Source organism: Salmo trutta, chromosome 5, assembly GCF_901001165.1.
Source record: "Salmo trutta chromosome 5, fSalTru1.1, whole genome shotgun sequence".
NCBI lineage: Eukaryota > Metazoa > Chordata > Actinopteri > Salmoniformes > Salmonidae > Salmo > Salmo trutta.
This window is the reverse complement of record NC_042961.1, coordinates 65,521,638-65,548,317: the sequence shown is the minus strand read 5'-3', so window position 1 is coordinate 65,548,317 and position 26,680 is coordinate 65,521,638. Positions and strand designations below refer to the sequence as shown.

Below are 26,680 nucleotides of genomic sequence, written 5' to 3'. Positions count from 1 at the left end.
CCAGTAGAGGACTGGTCACCCCTCAGAGCCTGGTTCCTCTGGTCTATCCAGTACAGCCAGAAGAGGACTGGTCACCCCTCAGAGCCTGGTTTCTCTCTACCCAGTACAGCCAGTAGAGGACTGGTCACCCCTCAGAGCCTGGTTCCTCTCTACCCAGTACAGCCAGTAGAGGACTGGCCACCCCTCAGAGCCTGGTTCCTCTGGTCTACCCAGTACAGTCAGTAGAGGACTGGTCACCCCTCAGAGCCTGGTTCCTCTGGTCTAACCAGAACAGCCAGTAGAGGACTGGTCACCCCTCAGAGCCTGGTTCCTCTCTACCCAGTACAGCCAGAAGAGGACTGGTCACCCCTCAGAGCCTGGTTCCTCTGGTCTACCCAGTACAGCCAATAGAGGACTGGTCACACCTCAGAGCCTGGTTCCTCTGGTCTATCCAGTACAGCCAGTAGAGGACTGGTCACCCCTCAGAGCCTGGTTCCTCTGGTCTACCCAGTACAGCCAGTAGAGGACTGGTCACCCCTCAGAGCCTGGTTCCTCTTTACCCAGTACAGCCAGTAGAGGACTGGTCACCCCTCAGAGCCTGGTTCCTCTCTACCCAGTACAGCCAATAGAGGACTGATCACCCCTCAGGGCCTGGTTCCTCTGGTCTACCCAGTACAGCCAGTAGAGGACTGGTCACCCCTCAGAGCCTGGTTCCTCTGGTCTACCCAGTACAGCAAGTAGAGGACTGGTCACCCCTCAGAGCCTGGTTCCTCTCTACCCAGTACAGCCAGAAGAGGACTGGTCACCCCTCAGAGCCTGGTTCCTCTGGTCTACCCAGTACAGCCAGTAGAGGACTGGTCACCCCTCAGAGCCTTGTTCCTCTGGTCTACCCAGTACAGTCAGTAGAGGACTGGTCACCACTCAGAGCCTGGTTCCTCTGGTCTACCCAGTACAGCCAGTAGAGGACTGGTCACCACTCAGAGCCTTGTTCCTCTGGTCTACCCAGTACAGCCAGTAGAGGACTGGTCACTCCTCAGAGCCTGGTTCCTCTCTACCCAGTACAGCCAGTAGAGGACTGGTCACCCCTCAGAGCCTGGTTCCTCTCTACCCAGTACAGCCAGTAGAGGACTGGTCACCCCTCAGAGCCTGGTTTCTCTCTACCCAGTACAGCCAGTAGAGGACTGGTCACCCCTCAGAGCCTGGTTCCTCTCTACCCAGTACAGCCAGTAGAGGACTGGTCACCCCTCAGAGCCTGGTTCCTCTGGTCTAACCAGTACAGCCAGAAGAGGACTGGTCACCCCTCAGAGCCTGGTTCCTCTGGTCTACCCAGTACAGCCAGTAGAGGACTGGTCACCCCTCAGAGCCTGGTTCCTCTGGTCTACCCAGTACAGCCAGTAGAGGACTGGTCACCACTCAGAGCCTTGTTCCTCTGGTCTACCCAGTACAGCCAGTAGAGGACTGGTCACCCCTCAGAGCCTGGTTCCTGCCTACCCAGTACAGCCAGTAGAGGACTGGTCACCCCTCAGAGCCTGGTTCCTCTGGTCTAACCAGTAGAGGACTGGTCACCCCTCAGAGCCTGGTTCCTGTCTACCCAGTACAGTCAGTAGAGGACTGGTCACCCCTCAGAGCCTGGTTCCTCTGGTCTACCCAGTACAGCCAGTAGAGGACTGGTCACCCCTCAGAGCCTGGTTCCTCTGGTCTACCCAGTACAGCCAGTAGAGGACTGGTCACCCCTCAGAGCCTGGTTCCTGTCTACCCAGTACAGCCAGTAGAGGACTGGTCACCCCTCAGAGCCTGGTTCATCTCTACCCAGTACAGCCAGTAGAGGACTGGTCACCCCTCAGAGCCTGGTTCCTCTGGTCTACCCAGTACAGCCAGTAGAGGACTGGTCACCCCTCAGAGCCTGGTTCCTCTGGTCTACCCAGTACAGCCAGTAGAGGACTGGTCACCCCTCAGAGCCTGGTTCCTCTGGTCTACCCAGTACAGCCAGTAGAGGACTGGTCACCCCTCAGATCCTAGTTCCTCTCTACCCAGTACAGCCAGTAGAGGACTGGTCACCCCTCAGAGCCTGGTTCCTCTCTACCCAGTACAGCCACTAGAGAGGTTCTTACCCAGGTGATAGACTACATAAGGTTTATATTCCAGTGATATGTAACCAGAGGTAGAGAGGTTCTTACCCAGGTGATAGACTAGATAAGGTTTATATTCCAGTGATATGTAACCAGAGGTAGAGAGGTTCTTACCCAGGTGATAGACTAGATAAGGTTTATATTCCAGTGATATGTAACCAGAGGTAGAGAGGTTCTTACCCAGGTGATAGACAACATCAGGTTCCAGATCCAGTAGAATCCCGTAAAATGCTGATTTCACTCTTGTTGAGTCTTCTGCTTCTTCTAGGGCCTTGAACAACAGTCTCATCTGGTCCTGGCTGGTCCCGGCAGCACTGATCTGAGAGTTCATCTCATCAGGGATCAAGTTCTTCTTGTGCAGCTCAGATGCTATGGATTTCCCCTTGGAAACCATCTGAATGAGGTGGTCCTTGTGTCTGGTCACATACTGGGCATCACCTAGACAGGTTAGATGTAGAGTTATATACTGTAGAACAAGAGGACATTACTAGTCAGGTTAGATGTAGAGTTATATACTGTAGAACAAGAGGACATTACTAGTCAGGTTAGATGTAGAGTTATATACTGTAGAACAAGAGGACATTACTAGTCAGGTTAGATGTAGAGTTATATACTGTAGAACAAGAGGACATTACTAGTCAGGTTAGATGTAGAGTTATATACTGTAGAACAAGAGGACATTACTAGTCAGGTTAGATGTAGAGTTATATACTGTAGAACAAGAGGACATTACTAGTCAGGTTAGATGTAGAGTTATATACTGTAGAACAAGAGGACATTACTAGTCAGGTTAGATGTAGAGTTATATACTGTAGAACAAGAGGACATTACTAGTCAGGTTAGATGTAGAGTTATATACTGTAGAACAAGAGGACATTACTAGTCAGGTTAGAGGACTGGTCACCCCTCAGAGCCTGGTTCCTCTGGTTTACCCATAAAATAATCATTGGCTGCTTTGTGTGGTGTCTCTACCTTCTTGACCTTTGTGCTGTGTTGTCATGTGTTGCTACCAGGCTGTGTTTCTACAATGCTGTGTTGTCATGTGTTTCTACCATGCTGTGTTGTCATGTGTTTCTACCATGCTGTGTTGTCATGTGTTTCTACCATGCTGTGTTGTCATGTGTTTCTACCATGCTGTGTTGCTACCATGCTGTGTTGTCATGTGTTTCTACCATGCTGTGTTGTCATGTGTGTCTACCATGCTGTGTTGTCATGTGTTGCTACCATGCTGTGTTGTCATGTGTTTCTACCATGCTGTGTTGTCATGTGTTGCTACCATGCTGTGTTGCTACCATGCTGTGTTGTCATGTGTGTCTACCATGCTGTGTTGTCATGTGTTGCTACCATGCTGTGTTGCTACCATGCTGTGTTTCTACCATGCTGTGTTGTTGTCTTAGGTATCTCTGTATGTAGTGTTGTGTTGTGTTGTCTCTTGTCGTGATGTGTGTTTTGTTCTATATTTTTATTGTATTTTTAATCCCAGCCCCCGTCTCAGCAGGAGACATTTTGCCTTTTGGGAGGCCGTCGATGTCAATAACAATTTGTTCTGAACTAACTTTCCTAGTTAAAAAAGGTTAAAAATATGAATATAAAATATACAGTTTATATTTAGGGAAGGGGGAGGGTATATAAATTCATATTGCAACCAAAACAGACGGACAGGAACAAAGACAGACATGTAGGAACATCAGACACAAACACACTACTTACCTAATGTTTTAAATCGACCTGTGGATGATAAGAAAAAACAGTCAGTTAGAAGACATGTTATCATCTAACCCTGCTGGTACCTCCTCAGAGCCTGGTTCCTCTGGTCTACCCAGTACAGCCAGTAGAGGACTGGTCACCCCTCAGAGCCTGGTTCCTCTCTACCCAGTACAGCCAGTAGAGGACTGGTCACCCCTCAGAGCCTGGTTCCTCTGGTCTACCCAGTATAGCCAGTAGAGGACTGGTCACCCCTCAGAGCCTGGTTCCTCTCTACCCAGTATAGCCAGTAGAGGACTGGCCACCCCTCAGAGCCTGGTTCCTCTCTACCCAGTACAGTCAGTAGAGGACTGGTCACCCCTCAGAGCCTGTTTCCTCTGGTCTACCCAGTACAGCCAGTAGAGGACTGGTCAGCCCTCAGAGCCTGGTTCCTCTCTACCCAGTACAGCCAGTAGAGGACTGGTCCCCCCTCATAGCCTGGTTCCTCTGGTCTACCCAGTACAGCCAGTAGAGGACTGGTCACCCCTCAGAGCCTGGTTCCTCTGGTCTACCCAGTACAGCCAGTAGAGGGCCGTGATATGTAATCAGAGGTAGAGAGGTTCTTACCCAGATGATAGACTAGTTAAGGTTTATATTCCAGTGATATGTAACCAGAGGTAGAGAGGTTCTTACCCAGGTGATAGACTAGATAAGGTTTATATTCCAGTGATATGTAACCAGAGGTAGAGAGGTTCTTACCCAGGTGATAGACTAGATAAGGTTTATATTCCAGTGATATGTAACCAGAGGTAGAGAGGTTCTTACCCAGGTGATAGACTAGATAAGGTTTATATTCCAGTGATATGTAACCAGAGGTAGAGAGGTTCTTACCCAGGTCTTTGACAACGGAAAATTCCAGATGCAGTAGAATCCCGTAAAATGCTGATTTCACTCTTGTTGTGTCTTCTGCTTCTTCTAGGGCCTCGTACAACAGTCTCATCTGTTCCTGGCTGGTCCCGGCAGCACTGATCTGAGAGTTAATCTCATCAGGGATCAAGTCCTTCTGGTGCAGCTCAGATGCTATGGATTTCCCCTTGGAAACCTTCTTAATGAGGTGGTCCTTGTGACTGGTCACAAACTGGGCATGACCTAGACAGGTTAGATGTAGAGTTATATACTGTAGAACAAGAGGACATTACTAGTCAGGTTAGATGTAGAGTTATATACTGTAGAACAAGAGGACATTACTAGACAGGTTAGATGTAGAGTTATATACTGTAGAACAAGAGGACATTACTAGTCAGGTTAGATGTAGAGTTATATACTGTAGAACAAGAGGACATTACTAGTCAGGTTAGATGTAGAGTTATATACTGTAGAACAAGAGGACATTACTAGTCAGGTTAGATGTAGAGTTATATACTGTAGAACAAGAGGACATTACTAGTCAGGTTAGATGTAGAGTTATATACTGTAGAACAAGAGGACATTACTAGTCAGGTTAGATGTAGAGTTATATACTGTAGAACAAGAGGACATTACTAGTCAGGTTAGATGTAGAGTTATATACTGTAGAACAAGAGGACATTACTAGACAGGTTAGATGTAGAGTTATATAATGTAGAACAAGAGGACATTACTAGACAGGTTAGATGTAGAGTTATATACTGTAGAACAAGAGGACATTACTAGTCAGGTTAGATGTAGAGTTATATACTGTAGAACAAGAGGACATTACTAGTCAGGTTAGATGTAGAGTTATATACTGTAGAACAAGAGGACATTACTAGACAGGTTAGATGTAGAGTTATATACTGTAGAACAAGAGGACATTACTAGTCAGGTTAGATGTAGAGTTATATACTGTAGAACAAGAGGACATTACTAGACAGGTTAGATGTAGAGTTATATACTGTAGAACAAGAGGACATTACTAGACAGGTTAGATGTAGAGTTATATACTGTAGAACAAGAGGACATTACTAGACAGGTTAGATGTAGAGTTATATACTGTAGAACAAGAGGACATTACTAGTCAGGTTAGATGTAGAGTTATATACTGTAGAACAAGAGGACATTACTAGTCAGGTTAGATGTAGAGTTATATACTGTAGAACAAGAGGACATTACTAGTCAGGTTAGATGTAGAGTTATATACTGTAGAACAAGAGGACATTACTAGTCAGGTTAGATGTAGAGTTATATACTGTAGAACAAGAGGACATTACTAGACAGGTTAGATGTAGAGTTATATACTGTAGAACAAGACAAAACCATGAGGTCTGTGATTAACAGTTGACCCATCAGTATTATAGTAATAAACCATGAGGTCTGTGATTAACAGTTGACCCATCAGTATTATAGTAATAAACCATGAGGTCTGTGATTAACAGTTGACCCATCAGTATTATAGTAATAAACAATGAGGTCTGTGATTAACAGTTGACCCATCAGTATTATAGTAATAAACCATGAGGTCTGTGATTAACAGTTGACCCATCAGTATTATAGTAATAAACCATGAGGTCTGTGATTAACAGTTGACCCATCAGTATTATAGTAATAATCATAATCTCTATATGTGAAACTCTAACAAGACAACACTTACATTGTTCTTCCAATCGTTTACAATGCTCCTCTGTAGACAAAAGACAACAAATGTGTAAAAGCACAATAGTAAAAAGTACAATAAAAATTAATAATCATTAAAAGCCTGGATGTCTGATTCCACTCGGTAATCTAATTAGCATAATGCTAAACTAAACTCTGACTTTAGTGTCTGGGGGTCTAAAAAGGTATTTCACCCGTTTTGCTCTACAAGCTTCACACTGGTACCTATTTATAGTTATATCCTGATCTAATACAGGTCTGAAGGTAGCCTGGTATAAATGAATAGAGTCTAATGGACAGGATATGGGTCATTCCTAGTTATATCCTGATCTAATACAGAACTGGTCTGAAGGTAACCTGGTATAAATGAATAGAGTCTAATGGACAGGATATGGATCATTCCTAGTTATATCCTGATCTAATACAGGACTGGTCTGAAGGTAACCTGGTATAAATGAATAGAGTCTAATGGACAGGATATGGGTCATTCCTAGTTATATCCTGATCTAATACAGGACTGAAGGTAACCTGGTATAAATGAATAGAGTCTAATGGACAGGATATGGATCATTCCTAGTTATATCCTGATCTAATACAGGACTGGTCTGAAGGTAACCTGGTATAAATGAATAGAGTCTAATGGACAGGATATGGGTCATTCCTAGTTATATCCTGATCACCCCTCAGAGCCTGGTTCCTCTGGTCTACCCAGTACAGCCAGTAGAGGACTGGTCACCCCTCAGAGCCTGGTTCCTCTCTACCCAGTAAAGCCAGTAGAGGACTGGTCACCCCTCAGAGCCTGGATCCTCTCTACCCAGTACAGCCAGTAGAGGACTGGTCACCCCTCAGAGCCTGGTTCTTCTGGTCTACCCAGTACAGCCAGTAGAGGACTGGTCACCCCTCAGAGCCTGGTTCCTCTGGTCTACCCAGTACAGCCAGTAGAGGACTGGTCACCCCTCAGAGCCTGGTTCCTCTCTATCCAGTACAGCCAGTAGAGGACTGGTCACCCCTCAGAGCCTGGTTCCTCTGGTCTACCCAGTACAGACAGTAGAGGACTGGTCACCCCTCAGAGCCTGGTTCCTCTGGTCTACCCAGTACAGCCAGTAGAGGACTGGTCACCCCTCAGAGCCTGGTTCCTCTCTACCCAGTACAGCCAGTAGAGGACTGGTCACCCCTCAGAGCCTGGTTCTTCTGGTCTACCCAGTACAGCCAGTAGAGGACTGGTCACCCCTCAGAGCCTGGTTCCTCTCTATCCAGTACAGCCAGTAGAGGACTGGTCACCCCTCAGAGCCTGGTTCCTCTGGTCTACCCAGTAAAGCCAGTAGAGGACCGGTCACCCCTCAGAGCCTGGTTCCTCTGGTCTACCCATGACAAAATCATTGGCTGCTTTGTGTGATGTATTAGTGTCTCTACCTTCTTGACCTTTGTGCTGTCCATGTGTTGCTACCATGCTGTGTTGCTACCATGCTGTGTTGCTACCATGCTGTGTTGCTACAATGCTGTGTTGCCATGTGTTCCTACCATGCTGTGTTGCTACCATGCTGTGTTGCCATGTGTTCCTACCATGCTGTGTTGTCATGTGTTGCTGCCATGCTGTGTTGCTACCATGCTGTGTTGTCATGTGTTGCTGCCATGCTGTGTTGTCATGTGTTTCTACCATGCTGTGTTGCTACCATGCTGTGTTGCTACCATGCTTTGTTGTCATGTGTTGCTACCATGCTGTGTTGTCATGTGTTGCTGCCATGCTGTGTTGCTGCCATGCTGTGTTGTCATGTGTTGCTACCATGCTGTGTTGTCATGTGTTGCTACCATGCTGTGTTGTCATGTGTTGCTTCCATGCTGTGTTGCTACGTGTTGCACATGTGTTGTCATGTGTTGCTGCCATTGTGTGTTGTCATGTGTTGCTGCCATGCTGTGTTGTCATGTGTTGATTCCATGCTGTGTTGTCATGTGTTGATTCCATGCTGTGTTGCTACCATGCTGTGTTGTCATGTGTTGCTGCCATGCTGTGTTGCTACCATGCTGTGTTGTCATGTGTTGCTGCAATGCTGTGTTGCTGCCATGCTGTGTTGTCATGTGTTGCTACCATGCTGTGTTGCTGCCATGCTGTGTTGCTGCCATGCTGTGTTGCTGCCATGCTGTGTTGCTGCCATGCTGTGTTGCTGCCATGCTGTGTTGCTACCATGCTGTGTTGCTACCATGCTGTGTTGCTACCATGCTGTGTTGTCATGTGTTGCTACCATGCTGTGTTGTCATGTGTTGCTACCAGGCTGTGTTGTCATGTGTTGCTGCCATGCTGTGTTGTCATGTGTTGCTACCATGCTGTGTTGTCATGTGTTGCTACCATGCTGTGTTGTTGTCTTAGGTATCTCTGTATGTAGTGTTGTGTTGCCTCTCTTGTCGTGATGTGTGTTTTGTCCTATATTTGTATTGTGTTTTTAATCCCAGCCCCCGTCCCAGCAGGAGTCCTTTAGCCTTTTGGGAGGCCGTCGATGTCAATAACAATTTGATCTGAACTGACTTTCCAAGTTAAAAAATGTTAAAAATATGAATATAAAATATACAGTATATATTTAGGGGGAGGGTATATAAATTCATCTTGCAACCAAAACAGATGGACAGGAACATCAGACACAAACACACTACTTACTAAATGTGTTAAATCCACCTGTGGATGATAAGAAAAAGAACAAGAAAGTCAGTTAGAAGACATGTTGACACATAAAACCATCATGTTATTATCTGACCCTGCTGGTACCTCCTCAGAGCCTGGTTCTTCTGGTCTACCCAGTACAGCCAGTAGAGGACTGGTCACCCCTCAGAGCCTGGTTCCTCTGGTTTACCCAGTACAGTCAGTAGAGGACTGGTCACCCCTCGGAGCCTGGTTCCTCTCTACCCAGTAAAGCCAGTAGAGGACTGGTCACCCCTCAGAGCCTGGTTCCTCTGGTCTACCCAGTACAGCCAGTAGAGGACTGGTCACCCCTCAGAGCCTGGTTCCTCTGGTCTACCCAGTACAGCCAGTAGAGGACTGGTCACCCCTCAGAGCCTGGTTCCTCTCTACCCAGTACAGCCAGTAGAGGACTGGTCACCCCTCAGAGCCTGGTTCCTCTGGTCTACCCAGTACAGGACAGGTTTATATTCCAGTGATATGTAACCAGAGGTAGAGAGGTTCTTACCCAGGTGATAGACTAGATAAGGTTTATATTCCAGTGATATGTAACCAGAGGTAGAGAGGTTCTTACCCAGGTGATAGACTAGATAAGGTTTATATTCCAGTGATATGTAACCAGAGGTAGAGAGGTTCTTACCCAGGTTGAAGACAAGTTCAGGTTCCAGATCCAGTAGAATCCTGTAAAAGTCTGATTTCACTCTTGTTGTGTCTTCTGCTTCTTCTAGGGCCTCAAACAACAGTCTCATCTGTTCCTGTCTGTACATCTGGTTGATCCTGATGTTACAGTACAACTTCTCATAGAACAGCTCATACATTATGGGCTTCACCTTGGTAACCATCTGAATGAGTCGATACTTATGGTCATCCACAAAACTGGCACCTAAAAAGAGATGAGGACATTACTAGTCAGGTTAGATGTAGAGTTATATACTGTAGAACAAGAGGACATTACTAGACAGGTTAGATGTAGAGTTATATACTGTAGAACAAGAGGACATTACTAGTCAGGTTAGATGTAGAGTTATATACTGTAGAACAAGAGGACATTACTAGACAGGTTAGATGTAGAGTTATATACTGTAGAACAAGAGGACATTACTAGTCAGGTTAGATGTAGAGTTATATACTGTAGAACAAGAGGACATTACTAGTCAGGTTAGATGTAGAGTTATATACTGTAGAACAAGAGGACATTACTAGACAGGTTAGATGTAGAGTTATATACTGTAGAACAAGAGGACATTACTAGTCAGGTTAGATGTAGAGTTATATACTGTAGAACAAGAGGACATTACTAGACAGGTTAGATGTAGAGTTATATACTGTAGAACAAGAGGACGTTACTAGTCAGGTTAGATGTAGAGTTATATACTGTAGAACAAGAGGACGTTACTAGTCAGGTTAGATGTAGAGTTATATACTGTAGAACAAGAGGACATTACTAGTCAGGTTAGATGTAGAGTTATATACTGTAGAACAAGAGGACATTATTTGTCAGGTTAGATGTAGTGTTATATACTGTAGAACAAGAGGACATTATTTGTCAGGTTAGATGTAGAGTTATATACTGTAGAACAAGAGGACATTATTTGTCAGGTTAGATGTAGTGTTATATACTGTAGAACAAGAGGACATTATTTGTCAGGTTAGATGTAGAGTTATATACTGTAGAACAAGAGGACATTATTTGTCAGGTTAGATGTAGAGTTATATACTGTAGAACAAGAGGACATTATTTGTCAGGTTAGATGTAGAGTTATATACTGTAGAACAAGAGGACATTACTAGACAGGTTAGATGTAGAGTTATATACTGTAGAACAAGAGGACATTACTAGTCAGGTTAGATGTAGAGTTATATACTGTAGAACAAGAGGACATTACTAGTCAGGTTAGATGTAGAGTTATATACTGTAGAACAAGAGGACATTACTATTCAGGTTAGATGTAGAGTTATATACTGTAGAACAAGAGGACATTACTAGTCAGGTTAAATGTAGAGTTATATACTGTAGAACAAGAGGACATTACTAGTCAGGTTAGATGTAGAGTTATATACTGTAGAACAAGAGGACGTTACTAGTCAGGTTAGATGTAGAGTTATATACTGTAGAACAAGAGGACGTTACTAGTCAGGTTAGATGTAGAGTTATATACTGTAGAACAAGAGGACATTACTAGTCAGGTTAGATGTAGAGTTATATACTGTAGAACAAGAGGACATTACTAGTCAGGTTAGATGTAGAGTTATATACTGTAGAACTAGAGGACATTACTAGTCAGGTTAGATGTAGAGTTATATACTGTAGAACAAGAGGACATTATTTGTCAGGTTAGATGTAGAGTTATATACTGTAGAACAAGAGGACATTATTTGTCAGGTTAGATGTAGAGTTATATACTGTAGAACAAGAGGACATTATTTGTCAGGTTAGATGTAGTGTTATATACTGTAGAACAAGAGGACATTATTTGTCAGGTTAGATGTAGAGTTATATACTGTAGAACAAGAGGACATTATTTGTCAGGTTAGATGTAGAGTTATATACTGTAGAACAAGAGGACATTATTTGTCAGGTTAGATGTAGAGTTATATACTGTAGAACAAGAGGACATTACTAGACAGGTTAGATGTAGAGTTATATACTGTAGAACAAGAGGACATTACTAGTCAGGTTAGATGTAGAGTTATATACTGTAGAACAAGAGGACATTACTAGTCAGGTTAGATGTAGAGTTATATACTGTAGAACAAGAGGACATTACTATTCAGGTTAGATGTAGAGTTATATACTGTAGAACAAGAGGACATTACTAGTCAGGTTAAATGTAGAGTTATATACTGTAGAACAAGAGGACATTACTAGTCAGGTTAGATGTAGAGTTATATACTGTAGAACAAGAGGACGTTACTAGTCAGGTTAGATGTAGAGTTATATACTGTAGAACAAGAGGACGTTACTAGTCAGGTTAGATGTAGAGTTATATACTGTAGAACAAGAGGACATTACTAGTCAGGTTAGATGTAGAGTTATATACTGTAGAACAAGAGGACATTACTAGTCAGGTTAGATGTAGAGTTATATACTGTAGAACTAGAGGACATTACTAGTCAGGTTAGATGTAGAGTTATATACTGTAGAACAAGAGGACATTATTTGTCAGGTTAGATGTAGAGTTATATACTGTAGAACAAGAGGACATTATTTGTCAGGTTAGATGTAGAGTTATATACTGTAGAACAAGAGGACATTACTAGACAGGTTAGATGTAGAGTTATATACTGTAGAACAAGAGGACATTACTAGTCAGGTTAGATGTAGAGTTATATACTGTAGAACAAGAGGACATTACTAGTCAGGTTAGATGTAGAGTTATATACTGTAGAACAAGAGGACATTACTAGTCAGGTTAGATGTAGAGTTATATACTGTAGAACAAGAGGACATTACTAGTCAGGTTAGATGTAGAGTTATATACTGTAGAACAAGAGGACATTACTAGTCAGGTTAGATGTAGAGTTATATACTGTAGAACAAGAGGACATTACTAGTCAGGTTAGATGTAGAGTTATATACTGTAGAACTAGAGGACATTACTAGTCAGGTTAGATGTAGAGTTATATACTGTAGAACAAGAGGACATTACTAGTCAGGTTAGATATAGAGTTATATACTGTAGAACAAGAGGACATTACTAGTCAGGTTAGATGTAGAGTTATATACTGTAGAACAAGAGGACATTACTAGTCAGGTTAAATGTAGAGTTATATACTGTAGAACAAGAGGACATTACTAGTCAGGTTAGATGTAGAGTTATATACTGTAGAACAAGAGGACATTACTAGTCAGGTTAGATGTAGAGTTATATACTGTAGAACAAGAGGACATTACTAGTCAGGTTAGATGTAGAGTTATATACTGTAGAACTAGAGGACATTACTAGTCAGGTTAGATGTAGAGTTATATACTGTAGAACAAGAGGACATTACTAGTCAGGTTAGATGTAGAGTTATATACTGTAGAACAAGAGGACATTACTAGTCAGGTTAGATGTAGAGTTATATACTGTAGAACAAGAGGACATTACTAGTCAGGTTAGATGTAGAGTTATATACTGTAGAACAAGAGGACATTACTAGTCAGGTTAGATGTAGAGTTATATACTGTAGAACAAGAGGACATTACTAGTCAGGTTAGATGTAGAGTTATATACTGTAGAACAAGAGGACATTACTAGTCAGGTTAGATGTAGAGTTATATACTGTAGAACAAGAGGACATTACTAGTCAGGTTAGATGTAGAGTTATATACTTATTTTCTTTATGTGAATCACAGGGTTTTGGGACTGTTCATCCCTAACCCATACCTGTTCCTCCCTAACCCATACCTGTTCCTCCCTAACCCATACGTGTTCATCCCTAACCCATACCTGTTCATCCCTAACCCATACCTGTTCATCCCTAACCCATACCTGTTCACCCCTAACCCATACCTGTTCACCCCTAACCCATACCTGTTCACCCCTAACCCATACCTGTTCATCCCTAACCCATACCTGTTCATCCCTAACCCATACCTGTTCCTCCCTAACCCATACCTGTTCATCCCTAACCCATACCTGTTCACCCCTAACCCATACCTGTTCACCCCTAACCCATACCTGTTCACCCCTAACCCATACCTGTTCACCCCTAACCCATACCTGTTCACCCCTAACCCATACCTGTTCATCCCTAACCCATACCTGTTCATCCCTAACCCATACCTGTTCACCCCTAACCCATACCTGTTCACCCCTAACCCATACCTGTTCACCCCTAACCCATACCTGTTCACCCCTAACCCATACCTGTTCACCCCTAACCCATACCTGTTCATCCCTAACCCATACCTGTTCATCCCTAACCTAAACTCAGCAAAAAAAGAAACGTCCCTTTTTCAGGACCCTGTCTTTCCAAAGATAATTTGTAAAAATCTTCACAGATCTTCATTGTAAAGGGTTTAAACACTGTTTCCCATGCTTGTTCAATGAACCATAAACAATTAATGAACATGCACCTGTGGAACGGTCGTTAAGACACTAACAGCTTACAGATGGTAGGCAATTAAAGAGGCCTTTCTACTGACTCTGAAAAACACCAAAAGAAAGATGCCCAGGGTCCCTGCTCATATATGTAAACGTGCCTTAGGCATGTTGCAAGGAGGCATGAGGACTGCAGATGTGGCCAGGGATTTTTTTTTGCAATGTCCGTACTGTGAGACGCCTAAGACAGCGCTACAGGGAGACAGGATGGACAGCTGATTGTCCACACAGTGGCAGACCACAAGTAACAACACCTGCACAGGATCAGTACATCCGAACATCACACCTCCGGGACAGGTACAGGATGGCAACAACAACTGCCCGAGTTACACCAGGAACGCACAATCCCTCCATCAGTGCTCAGACTGTCCGCAATAGGCTGAGAGAGGCTTGACTGAGGGCTTGTAGGCCTGTTGTAAGGCAGGTCCTCACCAGACATCACCGGCAACAACGTTGCCTATGGGCACAAACCTACCTGTCGCTGGACCAGACAGGACTGGCAAAAAGTGCTGTTCACTGACGAGTCGCAGTTTTGTCTCACCAGGGGTGATGGTCAGATTTGCGTTTATCGTCGAAGGAATGAGCGTTACACCGAAGCCGGTACTCTGCGCCGGGATCGATTTGGAGGTGGAGGGTGTAGAGTGGTGGTCTGGGGCGGTGTGTCACAGCATCATCGGACTGAGCTTGATGTTGTCATGACTGTCCTGATCAGGTCAGGTTACAGGAGACCACAACCCTACAGATTATCTCTCAACCCCCAACAGAGGAGGAGAGATCTAGGGGTCTGAAGATGTGGGGGTTTTATGACCCCTCACACCCATGTTAAATCTTAGGCCACAGACAAAATTCCTTTGTCGTCTCACTATGGAGAACTGGCCTCAGAACATTAAACATGCAATAAAGGGACTTTGGAACAATCAGCCACAATGGTGGTCATGACGATAGATGGAATATGAAAATGTATGCCATTTTTGTTTTGTTATTAAAGGTTAATAGATGACGTTATTATGAAAACATTGTAACTTTAAGAGTTTTCCCAGTATATGCCTGATGTTTATACAATGTACGTTGTGTGGAAAATATCCAAATCAAAGAGAATGTTTTGGTAAAGATGAAATGTGACGTTAGTGTCTAAAATTGGATTTGAGTAAAATCTAGACCTTGCCTCTTAACTTGGTACGCCCAGAGAATTGCCCTAAAGGCGGTTACACCCACTTCTGACCCGAGGGTATAAGACATGGGGTTAAGAATGAACAGATCAGACTAAGTAACCCCAAGCTGCAGCCAAGGTCTAAAAGGTCAACGAACCCAAAACGCCACACAAGGTTGAAGACAAATAAATATTTTTCTACCCATGCTATGGATGAGTAGCCGTGTCTAAGCGGGTGAATTCAAGTCGGAACACTTGGCCTACACTCCCCATTGAATCGTGGTATCTACGCTGTTCCATTCCTAAGCTGTGAGCTCTGAGCTACAGAGCTGTCCGTCTTCAGACGACACTATCAGAGAAAGGGGGAGAAATCGGACCACTAAGCCAAAAGGGACACTGACATCGTGAGGACTAGAGTTGCGTCGGAGAAGTGCGTCCGTGAGAAGCCTAAACGACTCACGCGGATTATGTTGGTATTCCAGTCGTGAAGGATCGGCGGGGTTCCGTGCCCCGTACTGGCAGTAGATATCTGGATATAGCCGAGGAGTGGGCTTCAGGAGTAGCCCAGGAGCCCTAGCTGGGAGATGGATCTAGCATGGGCTAGCCCCAGGCTAGTTGGTGCTTACTCCGGGACGGAAACGTTAGCCAGGAGTAGTCAACCCAGGTTGCGGTTAGCTAGCTGCCATAATCGAGATGAAAGGGTTCAGAGTTTGCGGAAGGAATCCGGGGATATGGAGAGAAAAATAGGTCCGGTATGCTCTGGTTTGAAACGCGTTGTACGAACTGGCAAGAGCTTTCCTAGCTAAAGGTTAGCTGATGACCGCTAGCAGTGGTTAGCTGACTGATAGCTGATAGCTAGTTAGCTAGCTAGCTTCAGTTGAGGTATTCCAGTTCGGAGGTAAAGAGAAATACTTTAGAAAAAAACAGATCCACACCACATTGGGTGAGGCGGTTTGCAGGAGAGTATTTTGAAGTTGAGGTTTAGTAAAAATATTAAAAAGATATATACATGGGATGAGACAAGACAAAGACGTCTGACTGCTACGCCATCTTGGAATGTAGTGAAGCTCTGCAGTGAAGCCGTCTCTATAGTAAGACCAGGTCTCTTTCATAATCATGTGAAAAGGCAATTACTATGGAAATGATGGAATGTGTTTTTCTATGAAAATTATGTTTAATGTAATTATGATGCATCTATGATGGTGATATGATATGGATTACAGTTATCATCCTGAATATTAAGGCTATACTCACTTCATGTTACACTCATAGACACTCAAACATCATAGACACTGTCACTAAATCACATCCAATATTACACACCTCAACCTACTAAGATCTACTACACACATATAATATCCTGAATGTTCTATCATATGTTTCATTGGCTCACAGGCAAACAGCCTGTGAGCTGACTGTACCCAGTACAGTCAGTAGACGACTGGTCACCCCTCAGAGCCTGGTTCCTCTGGTCTACCCAGTACAGCCAGTAGAGGACTGGTCACCCCTCAGAGCCTGGTTCCTCTGGTCTACCCAGTACAGCCAGTAGAGGACTGGTCACCCCTCAGAGCCTGGTTCCTCTGGTCTACCCAGTACAGCCAGTAGAGGACTGGTCACCCCTCAGAGCCTGGTTCGTCTCTACCCAGTACAGCCAGTAGAGGACTGGTCACCCCTCAGAGCCTGGTTCCTCTGGTCTACCCAGTACAGCCAGTAGAGGACTGGTCACCCCTCACAGCCTGGTTCCTCTGGTCTACCCAGTACAGCCAGTAGAGGACTGGTCACCCCTCAGAGCCTGGTTCCTCTGGTCTACCCAGTACAGCCAGTAGAGGACTGGTCACCCCTCAGAGCCTGGTTCCTCTGGTCTACCCAGTACAGCCAGTAGAGGACTGGTCACCCCTCAGAGCCTGGTTCCTCTCTACCCAGTACAGCCAGTAGAGGACTGGTCACCCCTCAGAGTCTGGTTCCTCTGGTCTACCCAGTACAGCCAGTAGAGGACTGGTCACCCCTCAAAACCTGGTTCCTCTGGTCTACGCAGTACAGCCAGTAGAGGACTGGTCACCCCTCAGAGTCTGGTTCCTCTCTACCCAGTACAGTCAGTAGACGACTGGTCACCCCTCAGAGCCTGGTTCCTCTGGTCTACCCAGTACAGCCAGTAGAGGACTGGTCACCCCTCAGAGCCTGGTTCGTCTCTACCCAGTACAGCCAGTAGAGGACTGGTCACCCCTCAGAGCCTGGTTCCTCTGGTTTACCCAGTACAGCCAGTAGAGGACTGGCCACCCCTCAGAGCCTGGTTCCTCTCTACCCAGTACAGCCAGTAGAGGACTGGTCACCCCTCAGAGCCTGGTTCCTCTGGTCTACCCAGTACAGCCAGTAGAGGACTGGTCACCCCTCACAGCCTGGTTCCTCTGGTCTACCCAGTACAGCCAGTAGAGGACTGGTCACCCCTCAGAGCCTGGTTCCTCTGGTCTACCCAGTACAGCCAGTAGAGGACTGGTCACCCCTCAGAGCCTGGTTCCTCTGGTCTACCCAGTACAGCCAGTAGAGGACTGGACACCCCTCAGAGCCTGGTTCCTCTGGTCTACCCAGTACAGCCAGTAGAGGACTGGTCACCCCTCAGAGCCTGGTTCCTCTGGTCTACCCAGTACAGCCAGTAGAGGACTGGTCACCCCTCAGAGCCTGGTTCCTCTCTACCCAGTACAGCCAGTAGAGGACTGGTCACCCCTCAGAGTCTGGTTCCTCTGGTCTACCCAGTACAGCCAGGAGAGGACTGGTCACCCCTCAAAACCTGGTTCCTCTGGTCTACCCAGTACAGCCAGTAGACGACTGGTCACCCCTCAGAGCCTGGTTCCTCTCTACCCAGTACAGCCAGTAGAGGACTGGTCACCCCTCAGAGCCTGGTTTCTCTGGTCTACCCAGTACAGCCAGTAGAGGACTGGTCACCCCTCAGAGTTTGGTTCCTCTGATCTACCCAGTACAGCCAGTAGAGGACTGGTCACCCCTCAGAGCCTGGTTCCTCTGGTCTACCCAGTACAGCCAGTAGAGGACTGGTCACCCCTCAGAGCCTGGTTCGTCTCTACCCAGTACAGCCAGTAGAGGACTGGTCACCCCTCAGAGCCTGGTTCCTCTGGTCTACCCAGTACAGCCAGTAGAGGACTGGTCACCCCTCACAGCCTGGTTCCTCTGGTCTACCCAGTACAGCCAGTAGAGGACTGGTCACCCCTCAGAGCCTGGTTCCTCTGGTCTACCCAGTACAGCCAGTAGAGGACTGGTCACCCCTCAGAGCCTGGTTCCTCTGGTCTACCCAGTACAGCCAGTAGAGGACTGGTCACCCCTCAGAGCCTGGTTCCTCTCTACCCAGTACAGCCAGTAGAGGACTGGTCACCCCTCAGAGTCTGGTTCCTCTGGTCTACCCAGTACAGCCAGTAGAGGACTGGTCACCCCTCAAAACCTGGTTCCTCTGGTCTACGCAGTACAGCCAGTAGAGGACTGGTCACCCCTCAGAGTCTGGTTCCTCTCTACCCAGTACAGTCAGTAGACGACTGGTCACCCCTCAGAGCCTGGTTCCTCTGGTCTACCCAGTACAGCCAGTAGAGGACTGGTCACCCCTCAGAGCCTGGTTCGTCTCTACCCAGTACAGCCAGTAGAGGACTGGTCACCCCTCAGAGCCTGGTTCCTCTGGTCTACCCAGTACAGCCAGTAGAGGACTGGTCACCCCTCAGAGCCTGGTTCCTCTGGTTTACCCAGTACAGCCAGTAGAGGACTGGCCACCCCTCAGAGCCTGGTTCCTCTCTACCCAGTACAGCCAGTAGAGGACTGGTCACCCCTCAGAGCCTGGTTCCTCTGGTCTACCCAGTACAGCCAGTAGAGGACTGGTCACCCCTCACAGCCTGGTTCCTCTGGTCTACCCAGTACAGCCAGTAGAGGACTGGTCACCCCTCAGAGCCTGGTTCCTCTGGTCTACCCAGTACAGCCAGTAGAGGACTGGTCACCCCTCAGAGCCTGGTTCCTCTGGTCTACCCAGTACAGCCAGTAGAGGACTGGACACCCCTCAGAGCCTGGTTCCTCTGGTCTACCCAGTACAGCCAGTAGAGGACTGGTCACCCCTCAGAGCCTGGTTCCTCTGGTCTACCCAGTACAGCCAGTAGAGGACTGGTCACCCCTCAGAGCCTGGTTCCTCTCTACCCAGTACAGCCAGTAGAGGACTGGTCACCCCTCAGAGTCTGGTTCCTCTGGTCTACCCAGTACAGCCAGGAGAGGACTGGTCACCCCTCAAAACCTGGTTCCTCTGGTCTACCCAGTACAGCCAGTAGACGACTGGTCACCCCTCAGAGCCTGGTTCCTCTCTACCCAGTACAGCCAGTAGAGGACTGGTCACCCCTCAGAGCCTGGTTTCTCTGGTCTACCCAGTACAGCCAGTAGAGGACTGGTCACCCCTCAGAGTTTGGTTCCTCTGGTCTACCCAGTACAGCCAGTAAAGGACTGGTCACCCCTCAGAGCCTGGATTCTCTGGTCTACCCAGTACAGCCAGTAGAGGACTGGTCACCCCTCAGAGCCTGGTTCCTCTGGTCTACCCAGTACAGCCAGTAGAGGACTGGTCACCACTCAGAGCCTGGTTCCTCTGGTCTAGCCAGTACAGCCAGTAGAGGACTGGTCACCCCTCAGAGCCTGGTTCCTCTCTACCCAGTACAGCCAGTAGAGGACTGGTCACCCATCAGAGCCTGGTTCCTCTGGTCTACCCAGTACAGGCAGTAGAGGACTGGTCACCCCTCAGAGCCTGGTTCCTCTGGTCTACCCAGTACAGCCAATAGAGGACTGGTCACCCCTCAGAGCCTTGTTCCGCTCTACCCAGTACAGCCAGTAGAGGACTGGTCACCCCTCAAAACCTGGTTCCTCTGGTCTACCCAGTACAGCCAGTAGAGGACTGGTCACCACTCAGAGCCTGGTTCCTCTCTACCCAGTACAGCCAGTAGAGGACTGGTCACCCCTCAGAGCCTGGTTCCTCTGGTCTACCCAGTACAGCCAGTAGAGGACTGGTCACCCCTCAGAGCCTGGTTGCTCAGGTCTACCCAGTACAGCCAGTAGAGGACTGGTCACCCCTCAGAGCCTGGTTCCTCTGGTCTACCCAGTACAGCCAGTAGAGGACTGGTCACCCCTCAGAGCCTGGTTCCTCTGGTTTACCCAGTACAGCCAGTAGAGGACTGGTCACCCCTCAGAGCCTGGTTCCTCTGGTCTACCCAGTACAGCCAGTAGAGGACTGGTCACCCCTCAGAGCCTGGTTCCTCTGTTCTACCCAGTACAGCCAGTAGAGGACTGGTCACCCCTCAGAGCCTGGTTCCTCTCTACCCAGGACTCTCTAGGTTTTGTCCTAGGTTCCAGTCTTTCTAAGGAGTCACACACACGTTCTGTTAGATCGAAAATTCCTGGAGGAGACTCTCCCCCTGGACATACAGAACGAGAGAGAGATGCATAGAGAGAACAAAGGATTTCACTTGGCGAACTCCTAAATCCCCAAAATGGGAATTTGATACAAAAGGTCCACTTGTGAGAAGGTGGGAATGGACACTTAAGGGACGAGTGTGTTTCATTTGGTGACCTCAGAGAGGACAGGAAATACACATGACTATATCTCTGAATATGTACATTTCTCAATTATGGGGTTTGCATCTAATTATTGTATAAAAGGAATGAGTAAAGATTAAACTATTTGTGAAATGATGTAATGTGATGTTAAACCTTTAAAGTGAGATTGTATTCCCTTTAAAGTTATTGGCCCGCCCCCGTGAGCACAGACACGATCTGGCGTCAGCCTTTTCTAATCTTACGAATAAAACTCCCTCCTGAGGAAATCCTCTTCGTTTGAGTGAGGTTTTTGTGGTCTAAGGTTGAAATGGCTGTTGAATTCCTAACCACATGAAGCATTGGCTACACGGCTGGAAATTGTTTATCATCTCTGAGACTATCAATCCCTGCAGAATAAGAGCAAATCTTAGATAGTAATTACTAGTCTGCAGCTAGAAATTGTCAACCGGATGCGAAGACCAACAAAACATTACTCTATGAGAACATTTCTGAATGGTATCTGAAGTATCCATTCTAACCATGAAATACTTTGATTTGAGAGAGAGACAGAGACATTCGGACAAACTCTCCAACAGACAGACGGACGGATATCACCACGACACACTGAGCGTAAATATGTATTGATTGCAATTATTCCCGAATGAGCAAAGGATTAGCATTTCAATCAATATAATTATTAACTGTGTCTGTTCTTTCCCGCCCTTTTCAGTCTACACCCACTTCCCTTTGTCCACCAAGCCGTCATATCGGTTTAGCCCACTAGGGAACCTCCCCTATCATTTCCTTGTAACCATATCTACTGTTTGTTTGTTTATGCATTTCTGTGATTATTTAGTTAGTTAGTAAATAAATGTTGTATGGATGTTTCATAGTGAAAACTGGGTTCTTGCAGATAACCAACAATTTACGACGTTTGGAATGAAACTGACGAGGTAAAGAAAACATCATTAATCAGAAGACTCAGATTAGATATTATGATATCTGAAAGTTATATTAGGAAAATTATAACTGATAAAATAACAGTCTTCACTCTAATGATGCCAAAGACACGACACTCTGCATTGCTTGATCTTTGGGTTTCAGTATTTGTAAAGCACTGAGACAACTGCAGATCTTAAAAGGGCATAATAAAATACATTTGATTGATTGATCTGCTCAGTTAGGAACTATATGGTAGAGTAACCCTACATGGATTCAGATACTAAACAAGTAATATGATTATTTCCCATTCCAGAGAGGTCGTAAATTCCTGGAAGAGAATCTTCCTCATGGCCAGACAGTATACAGAGAGATTGAGTTTTTATAGAGAGAACAAAATAATTTCTTCCACCTCACAGAACTGGAGAACCGAACGACATTCATGTTCTGGAGAATTTATAAATGATCGGTGAAGTAACGAGCTACGAACTGGTCCGTTTGGTACAATGTGGTGAAACTCGTGAGACAATACAGCCACATTACCATAATCTTACCCAGGTGATAGACTAGATAAGGTTTATATTCCAGTGATATGTAACCAGAGGTAGAGAGGTTCTTACCCAGGTGATAGACTTCATCTAGTCTATCACCTGGGTAAGAACCTCTCTACCTCTTATATTCCAGTGATATGTAACCAGAGGTAGAGAGGTTCTTACCCAGGTGATAGACTAGATGAGGTTTATATTCCAGTGATATGTAACCAGAGGTAGAGAGGTTCTTACCCAGGTGATAGACTAGATAAGGTTTATATTCCAGTGATATGTAACCAGAGGTAGAGAGGTTCTTACCCAGGTGATAGACTAGATAAGGTTTATATTCCAGTGATATGTAACCAGAGGAAGAGAGGTTCTTACCCAGGTGATAGACTAGATAAGGTTTATATTCCAGTGATATGTAACCAGAGGAAGAGAGGTTCTTACCCAGGTGATAGACTAGATAAGGTTTATATTCCAGTGATATTTTTTTTTTTTAAATTTTTATTTCACCTTTATTTAACCAGGTAGGCAAGTTGAGAACAAGTTCTCATTTACAATTGCGACCTGGCCAAGATAAAGCAAAGCAGTTCGACAACATACAAAAACACAGAGTTACACATGGAGTAAAACAACATACAATCAATGATGCAGTAGAAAAAAATAAGACTATATACAATGTGAGCAAATGATGTGAGATAATGGATGTAAAGGCAAAAAATGCCATGGTGGCAAAGTAAATAAAGTATAGCAAGAAAAACACTGGAATGGTAGATTTGTAGTTTGAAGAAAGTTCAAAGTTAAAATATAAATAATATGGTGCAAAGGAGCAAAATAAATAAAATAAATAAATACAGTAGGGGAAGAGGTAGTAGTTTGGGCTAAATTAAAGATGGGCTATGTACAGGTGCAGAGATCTGTGAGCTGCTCTGACAGCTGGTGCTTAAAGCTAGTGAGGGAGATAAGTGTTTCCAGTTTTAGAGATTTTTGTAGTTCGTTCCAGTCATTGGCAGCTGAGAACTGGAAGGAGAGACGACCAAAGGAGGAGTTGGCTTTAGGGGTGACCAGAGAGATATACCTGCTGGAGCGCGTGCTACAGGTGGGTGCTGCTATGGTGACCAGTGAGCGGAGATAAGGGGGGACTTTACCTAGCAGGGTCTTGTAGATGACCTGGAGCCAATGTGTTTGGCGACGATTATGAAGTGAAGGCCAGCCAACGAGAGCATACAGGTCGCAGTGGTGGGTTGTATATGGGGCTTTGGTGACAAAACGGATGGCACTGTGATAGACTGCATCCAGCTTGTTGAGTAGGGTATTGGAGGCTATTTTGTAAATGACATCGCCGAAGTCGAGGATTGGTAGGATGGTCAGTTTTACGAGGGTATGTTTGGCAGCATGAGTGAAGGATGCTTTGTTGCGAAATAGGAAGCCAATTCTAGATTTCACTTTGGATTGGAGATGATTGATGTGAGTCTGGAAGGAGAGTTTACAGTCTAACCAGACACCTAGGTATTTGTAGTTGTCCACAAATTCTAAGTTAGAACCGTCCAGAGAAGTTATGCTGGATGGGCGGGCAGGTGCAGGCAGCGATCGGTTGAAGAGCATGCATTTACTTTTACTTGTGTTTAGGAGCAGTTGGAGACCACGGAAGGAGAGTTGAATGGCATTGAAGCTCGTCTGGAGGGTTGTTAACACAGTGTCCAAAGAAGGGCCAGAAGTATACAGAATGGTGTCGTCTGCGTAGAGGTGGATCAGAGATTCACCAGCAGCAAGAGCGACATCATTTATGTATACAGAGAAAAGAGTTGGCCCAAGAATTGAACCCTGTGGTACCCCCATAGAGACTGCCAGAGGTCCAGACAGTAGGCCCTCCGATTTGACACACTGAACTCTGTCAGAGAAGTAGTTGGTGAACCAGGCGACGCAATCATTTGAGAAACCAAGGCTACTAAGTCTGCCGATGAGGATGTGGTGATTAACAGAGTCAAAAGCTTTGGCCAGGTCAATGAATACGGCAGCACAGTAATGTTTCTTATCGATGGCGGTTACGATGTCGTTTAGGACCTTGAGCGTGGCTGAGGTGCACCCATGACCAGCTCTGAAACCAGATTGCATAGCGGAGAGGGTGCGGTGGGATTCAAAATAGTCGGTAATCTGTTTGTTGACTTGGCTTTCGAAGACCTTAGAAAGGCAGGGTAGGATGGATATAGGTCTGTAGCAATTTGGGTCAAGAGTGTCACCTCCTTTGAAGAGGGGGATGACAGCAGCTGCTTTCCAATCTATGGGAATCTCAGACGACACGAAAGAGAGGTTGAACAGGCTAGTAATAGGGGTTGCAATAATTTCGGCAGATAATTTTAGAAAGAAAGGGTCCAGATTGTCAAGCCCAGCTGATTTGTAGGGGTCCAGATTTTGCAGCTCTTTCAGAACATCAGCTGAATGGATTTGGGAGAAGGAGAAATGGGGGAGGCTTGGGCGAGTAGCTGTGGGGGGTGCAGTGCTGTTGAATGCAGTAGGGGTAGTTAGGTGGAAAGCATGGCCAGCCGTAGAAAAATGCCTATTGAAATTCTCAATTATAGTGGGCTTATCGGTGGTGACAGAGTTTCCTATCCTCAGTGCAGTGGGCAGTTGGGAGGAGGTGTTCTTATTCTCCATGGACTTTACAATGTCCCAGAACTTTTTAGAGTTGGAGTTGCACGAAGCAAATTTCTGTTTGAAAAAGCTAGCCTTGGCGTTTCTAACTGCCTGTGTGTATTGGTTTCTAACTTCCCTAAAAAGTTGCATATCGCGGGGGCAGTTCGATGCTAATGCAGAACGCCACAGGATATTTTTGTGTTGGTTAAGGGCAGTCAGGTCTGGGGAGAACCAAGGGCTATATCTGTTCCTGGTTCTAAATTTCTTGAAAGGGGCATGCTTATTTAAGATGGAGAGGAAGGCATTTTTAAAAAACAACCAGGCATCCTCTACTGACGGGATGAGGTCAATATCCTTCCAGGATACCAGGGCCAGGTCGATTAGAAAGGCTTGCTCGTTGAAATGTTTCAGGGAGCGTTTGATATGTAACCAGAGGTAGAGAGGATCTTACCCAGGTGATAGACTAGATAAGGTTTATATTCCAGTGATATGTAACCAGAGGTAGAGAGGTAGAGAGGTTCTTACCCAGGTGATAGACTAGATAAGGTTTATATTCCAGTGATGTGTAACCAGAGGTAGAGAGGTTCTTACCCAGGTGATAGACTAGATAAGGTTTATATTCCAGTGATGTGTAACCAGAGGTAGAGAGGTTCTTACCCAGGTCGGTGACAAGGTCAGTTTCCAGATCCAGTAGAATCCTGTAAAAGTCTGATTTCACATATAACCCTGCTTCTTCTAGAGCCTCGTACAACAGGCTCATCTGGTCCTTGCTGGCGGCAGCATGGATCTTACAGTACGTCTCAGAACGGATCAAGTAAAATGCTTTGGGAATCACCGTGGTAACATTCTGGATGAGGTGACCCTTGTTTATGTCCACAAACTTGGCATCACCTAGACAGGAAAGAAAACAGATGTAGAGTTATATACTGTAGAACTAGAGGACATTACTAGTCAGGTTAGATGTAGAGTTATATACTGTAGAACAAGAGGACATTACTAGTCAGGTTAGATGTAGAGTTATATACTGTAGAACAAGAGGACATTACTAGACAGGTTAGATGTAGAGTTATATACTGTAGAACAAGAGGACATTACTAGTCAGGTTAGATGTAGAGTTATATACTGTAGAACAAGAGGACATTACTAGTCAGGTTAGATGTAGAGTTATATACTGTAGAACAAGAGGACGTTACTAGTCAGGTTAGATGTAGAGTTATATACTGTAGAACAAGAGGACGTTACTAGTCAGGTTAGATGTAGAGTTATATACTGTAGAACAAGAGGACATTACTAGTCAGGTTAGATGTAGAGTTATATACTGTAGAACAAGAGGACATTACTAGTCAGGTTAGATGTAGAGTTATATACTGTAGAACAAGAGGACGTTACTAGTCAGGTTAGATGTAGAGTTATATACTATACTTACGCCACTTTTCCTGAGCCAATTTAAAGTCCTTCGCTGTATACAAGAATATTGGAAACATGAATATTCATTAATGTGTTTTCTGGTTGTATTATTTATTGGTCTATAATATATTAAAAACACAAATGAATATACAGTATAACCATTAAAACCATGAGGTCTGTGATTAACAGTTGACCCATCAGTATTATAGTAATAAACCATGAGGTCTGTGATTAACAGTTGACCCATCAGTATTATAGTAATAAACCATGAGGTCTGTGATTAACAGTTGACCCATCAGTAT

The 26,680-nt window shown here is 45.3% G+C and overlaps 1 protein-coding gene across 1 annotated transcript in view; it reads right to left on the bottom strand.

The window, feature by feature from the left end:
* LOC115194769 (uncharacterized) overlaps positions 1 to 26,680 on the bottom strand; it is a 77,257-nt gene that overhangs the window by 24,777 nt on the left and 25,800 nt on the right. The window contains exons 6-13 of the mRNA XM_029754697.1: positions 26,398 to 26,430; positions 25,629 to 25,862; positions 9,710 to 9,952; positions 9,052 to 9,069; positions 6,400 to 6,429; positions 4,683 to 4,940; positions 3,819 to 3,836; positions 2,289 to 2,546 (exon numbers count right to left, since the gene is read on the bottom strand). Of these exons, the coding sequence (XP_029610557.1) occupies positions 2,289 to 2,546; positions 3,819 to 3,836; positions 4,683 to 4,940; positions 6,400 to 6,429; positions 9,052 to 9,069; positions 9,710 to 9,952; positions 25,629 to 25,862; positions 26,398 to 26,430 (1,092 nt within the window). The remainder of the gene's footprint in view (positions 1 to 2,288; positions 2,547 to 3,818; positions 3,837 to 4,682; positions 4,941 to 6,399; positions 6,430 to 9,051; positions 9,070 to 9,709; positions 9,953 to 25,628; positions 25,863 to 26,397; positions 26,431 to 26,680) is intronic.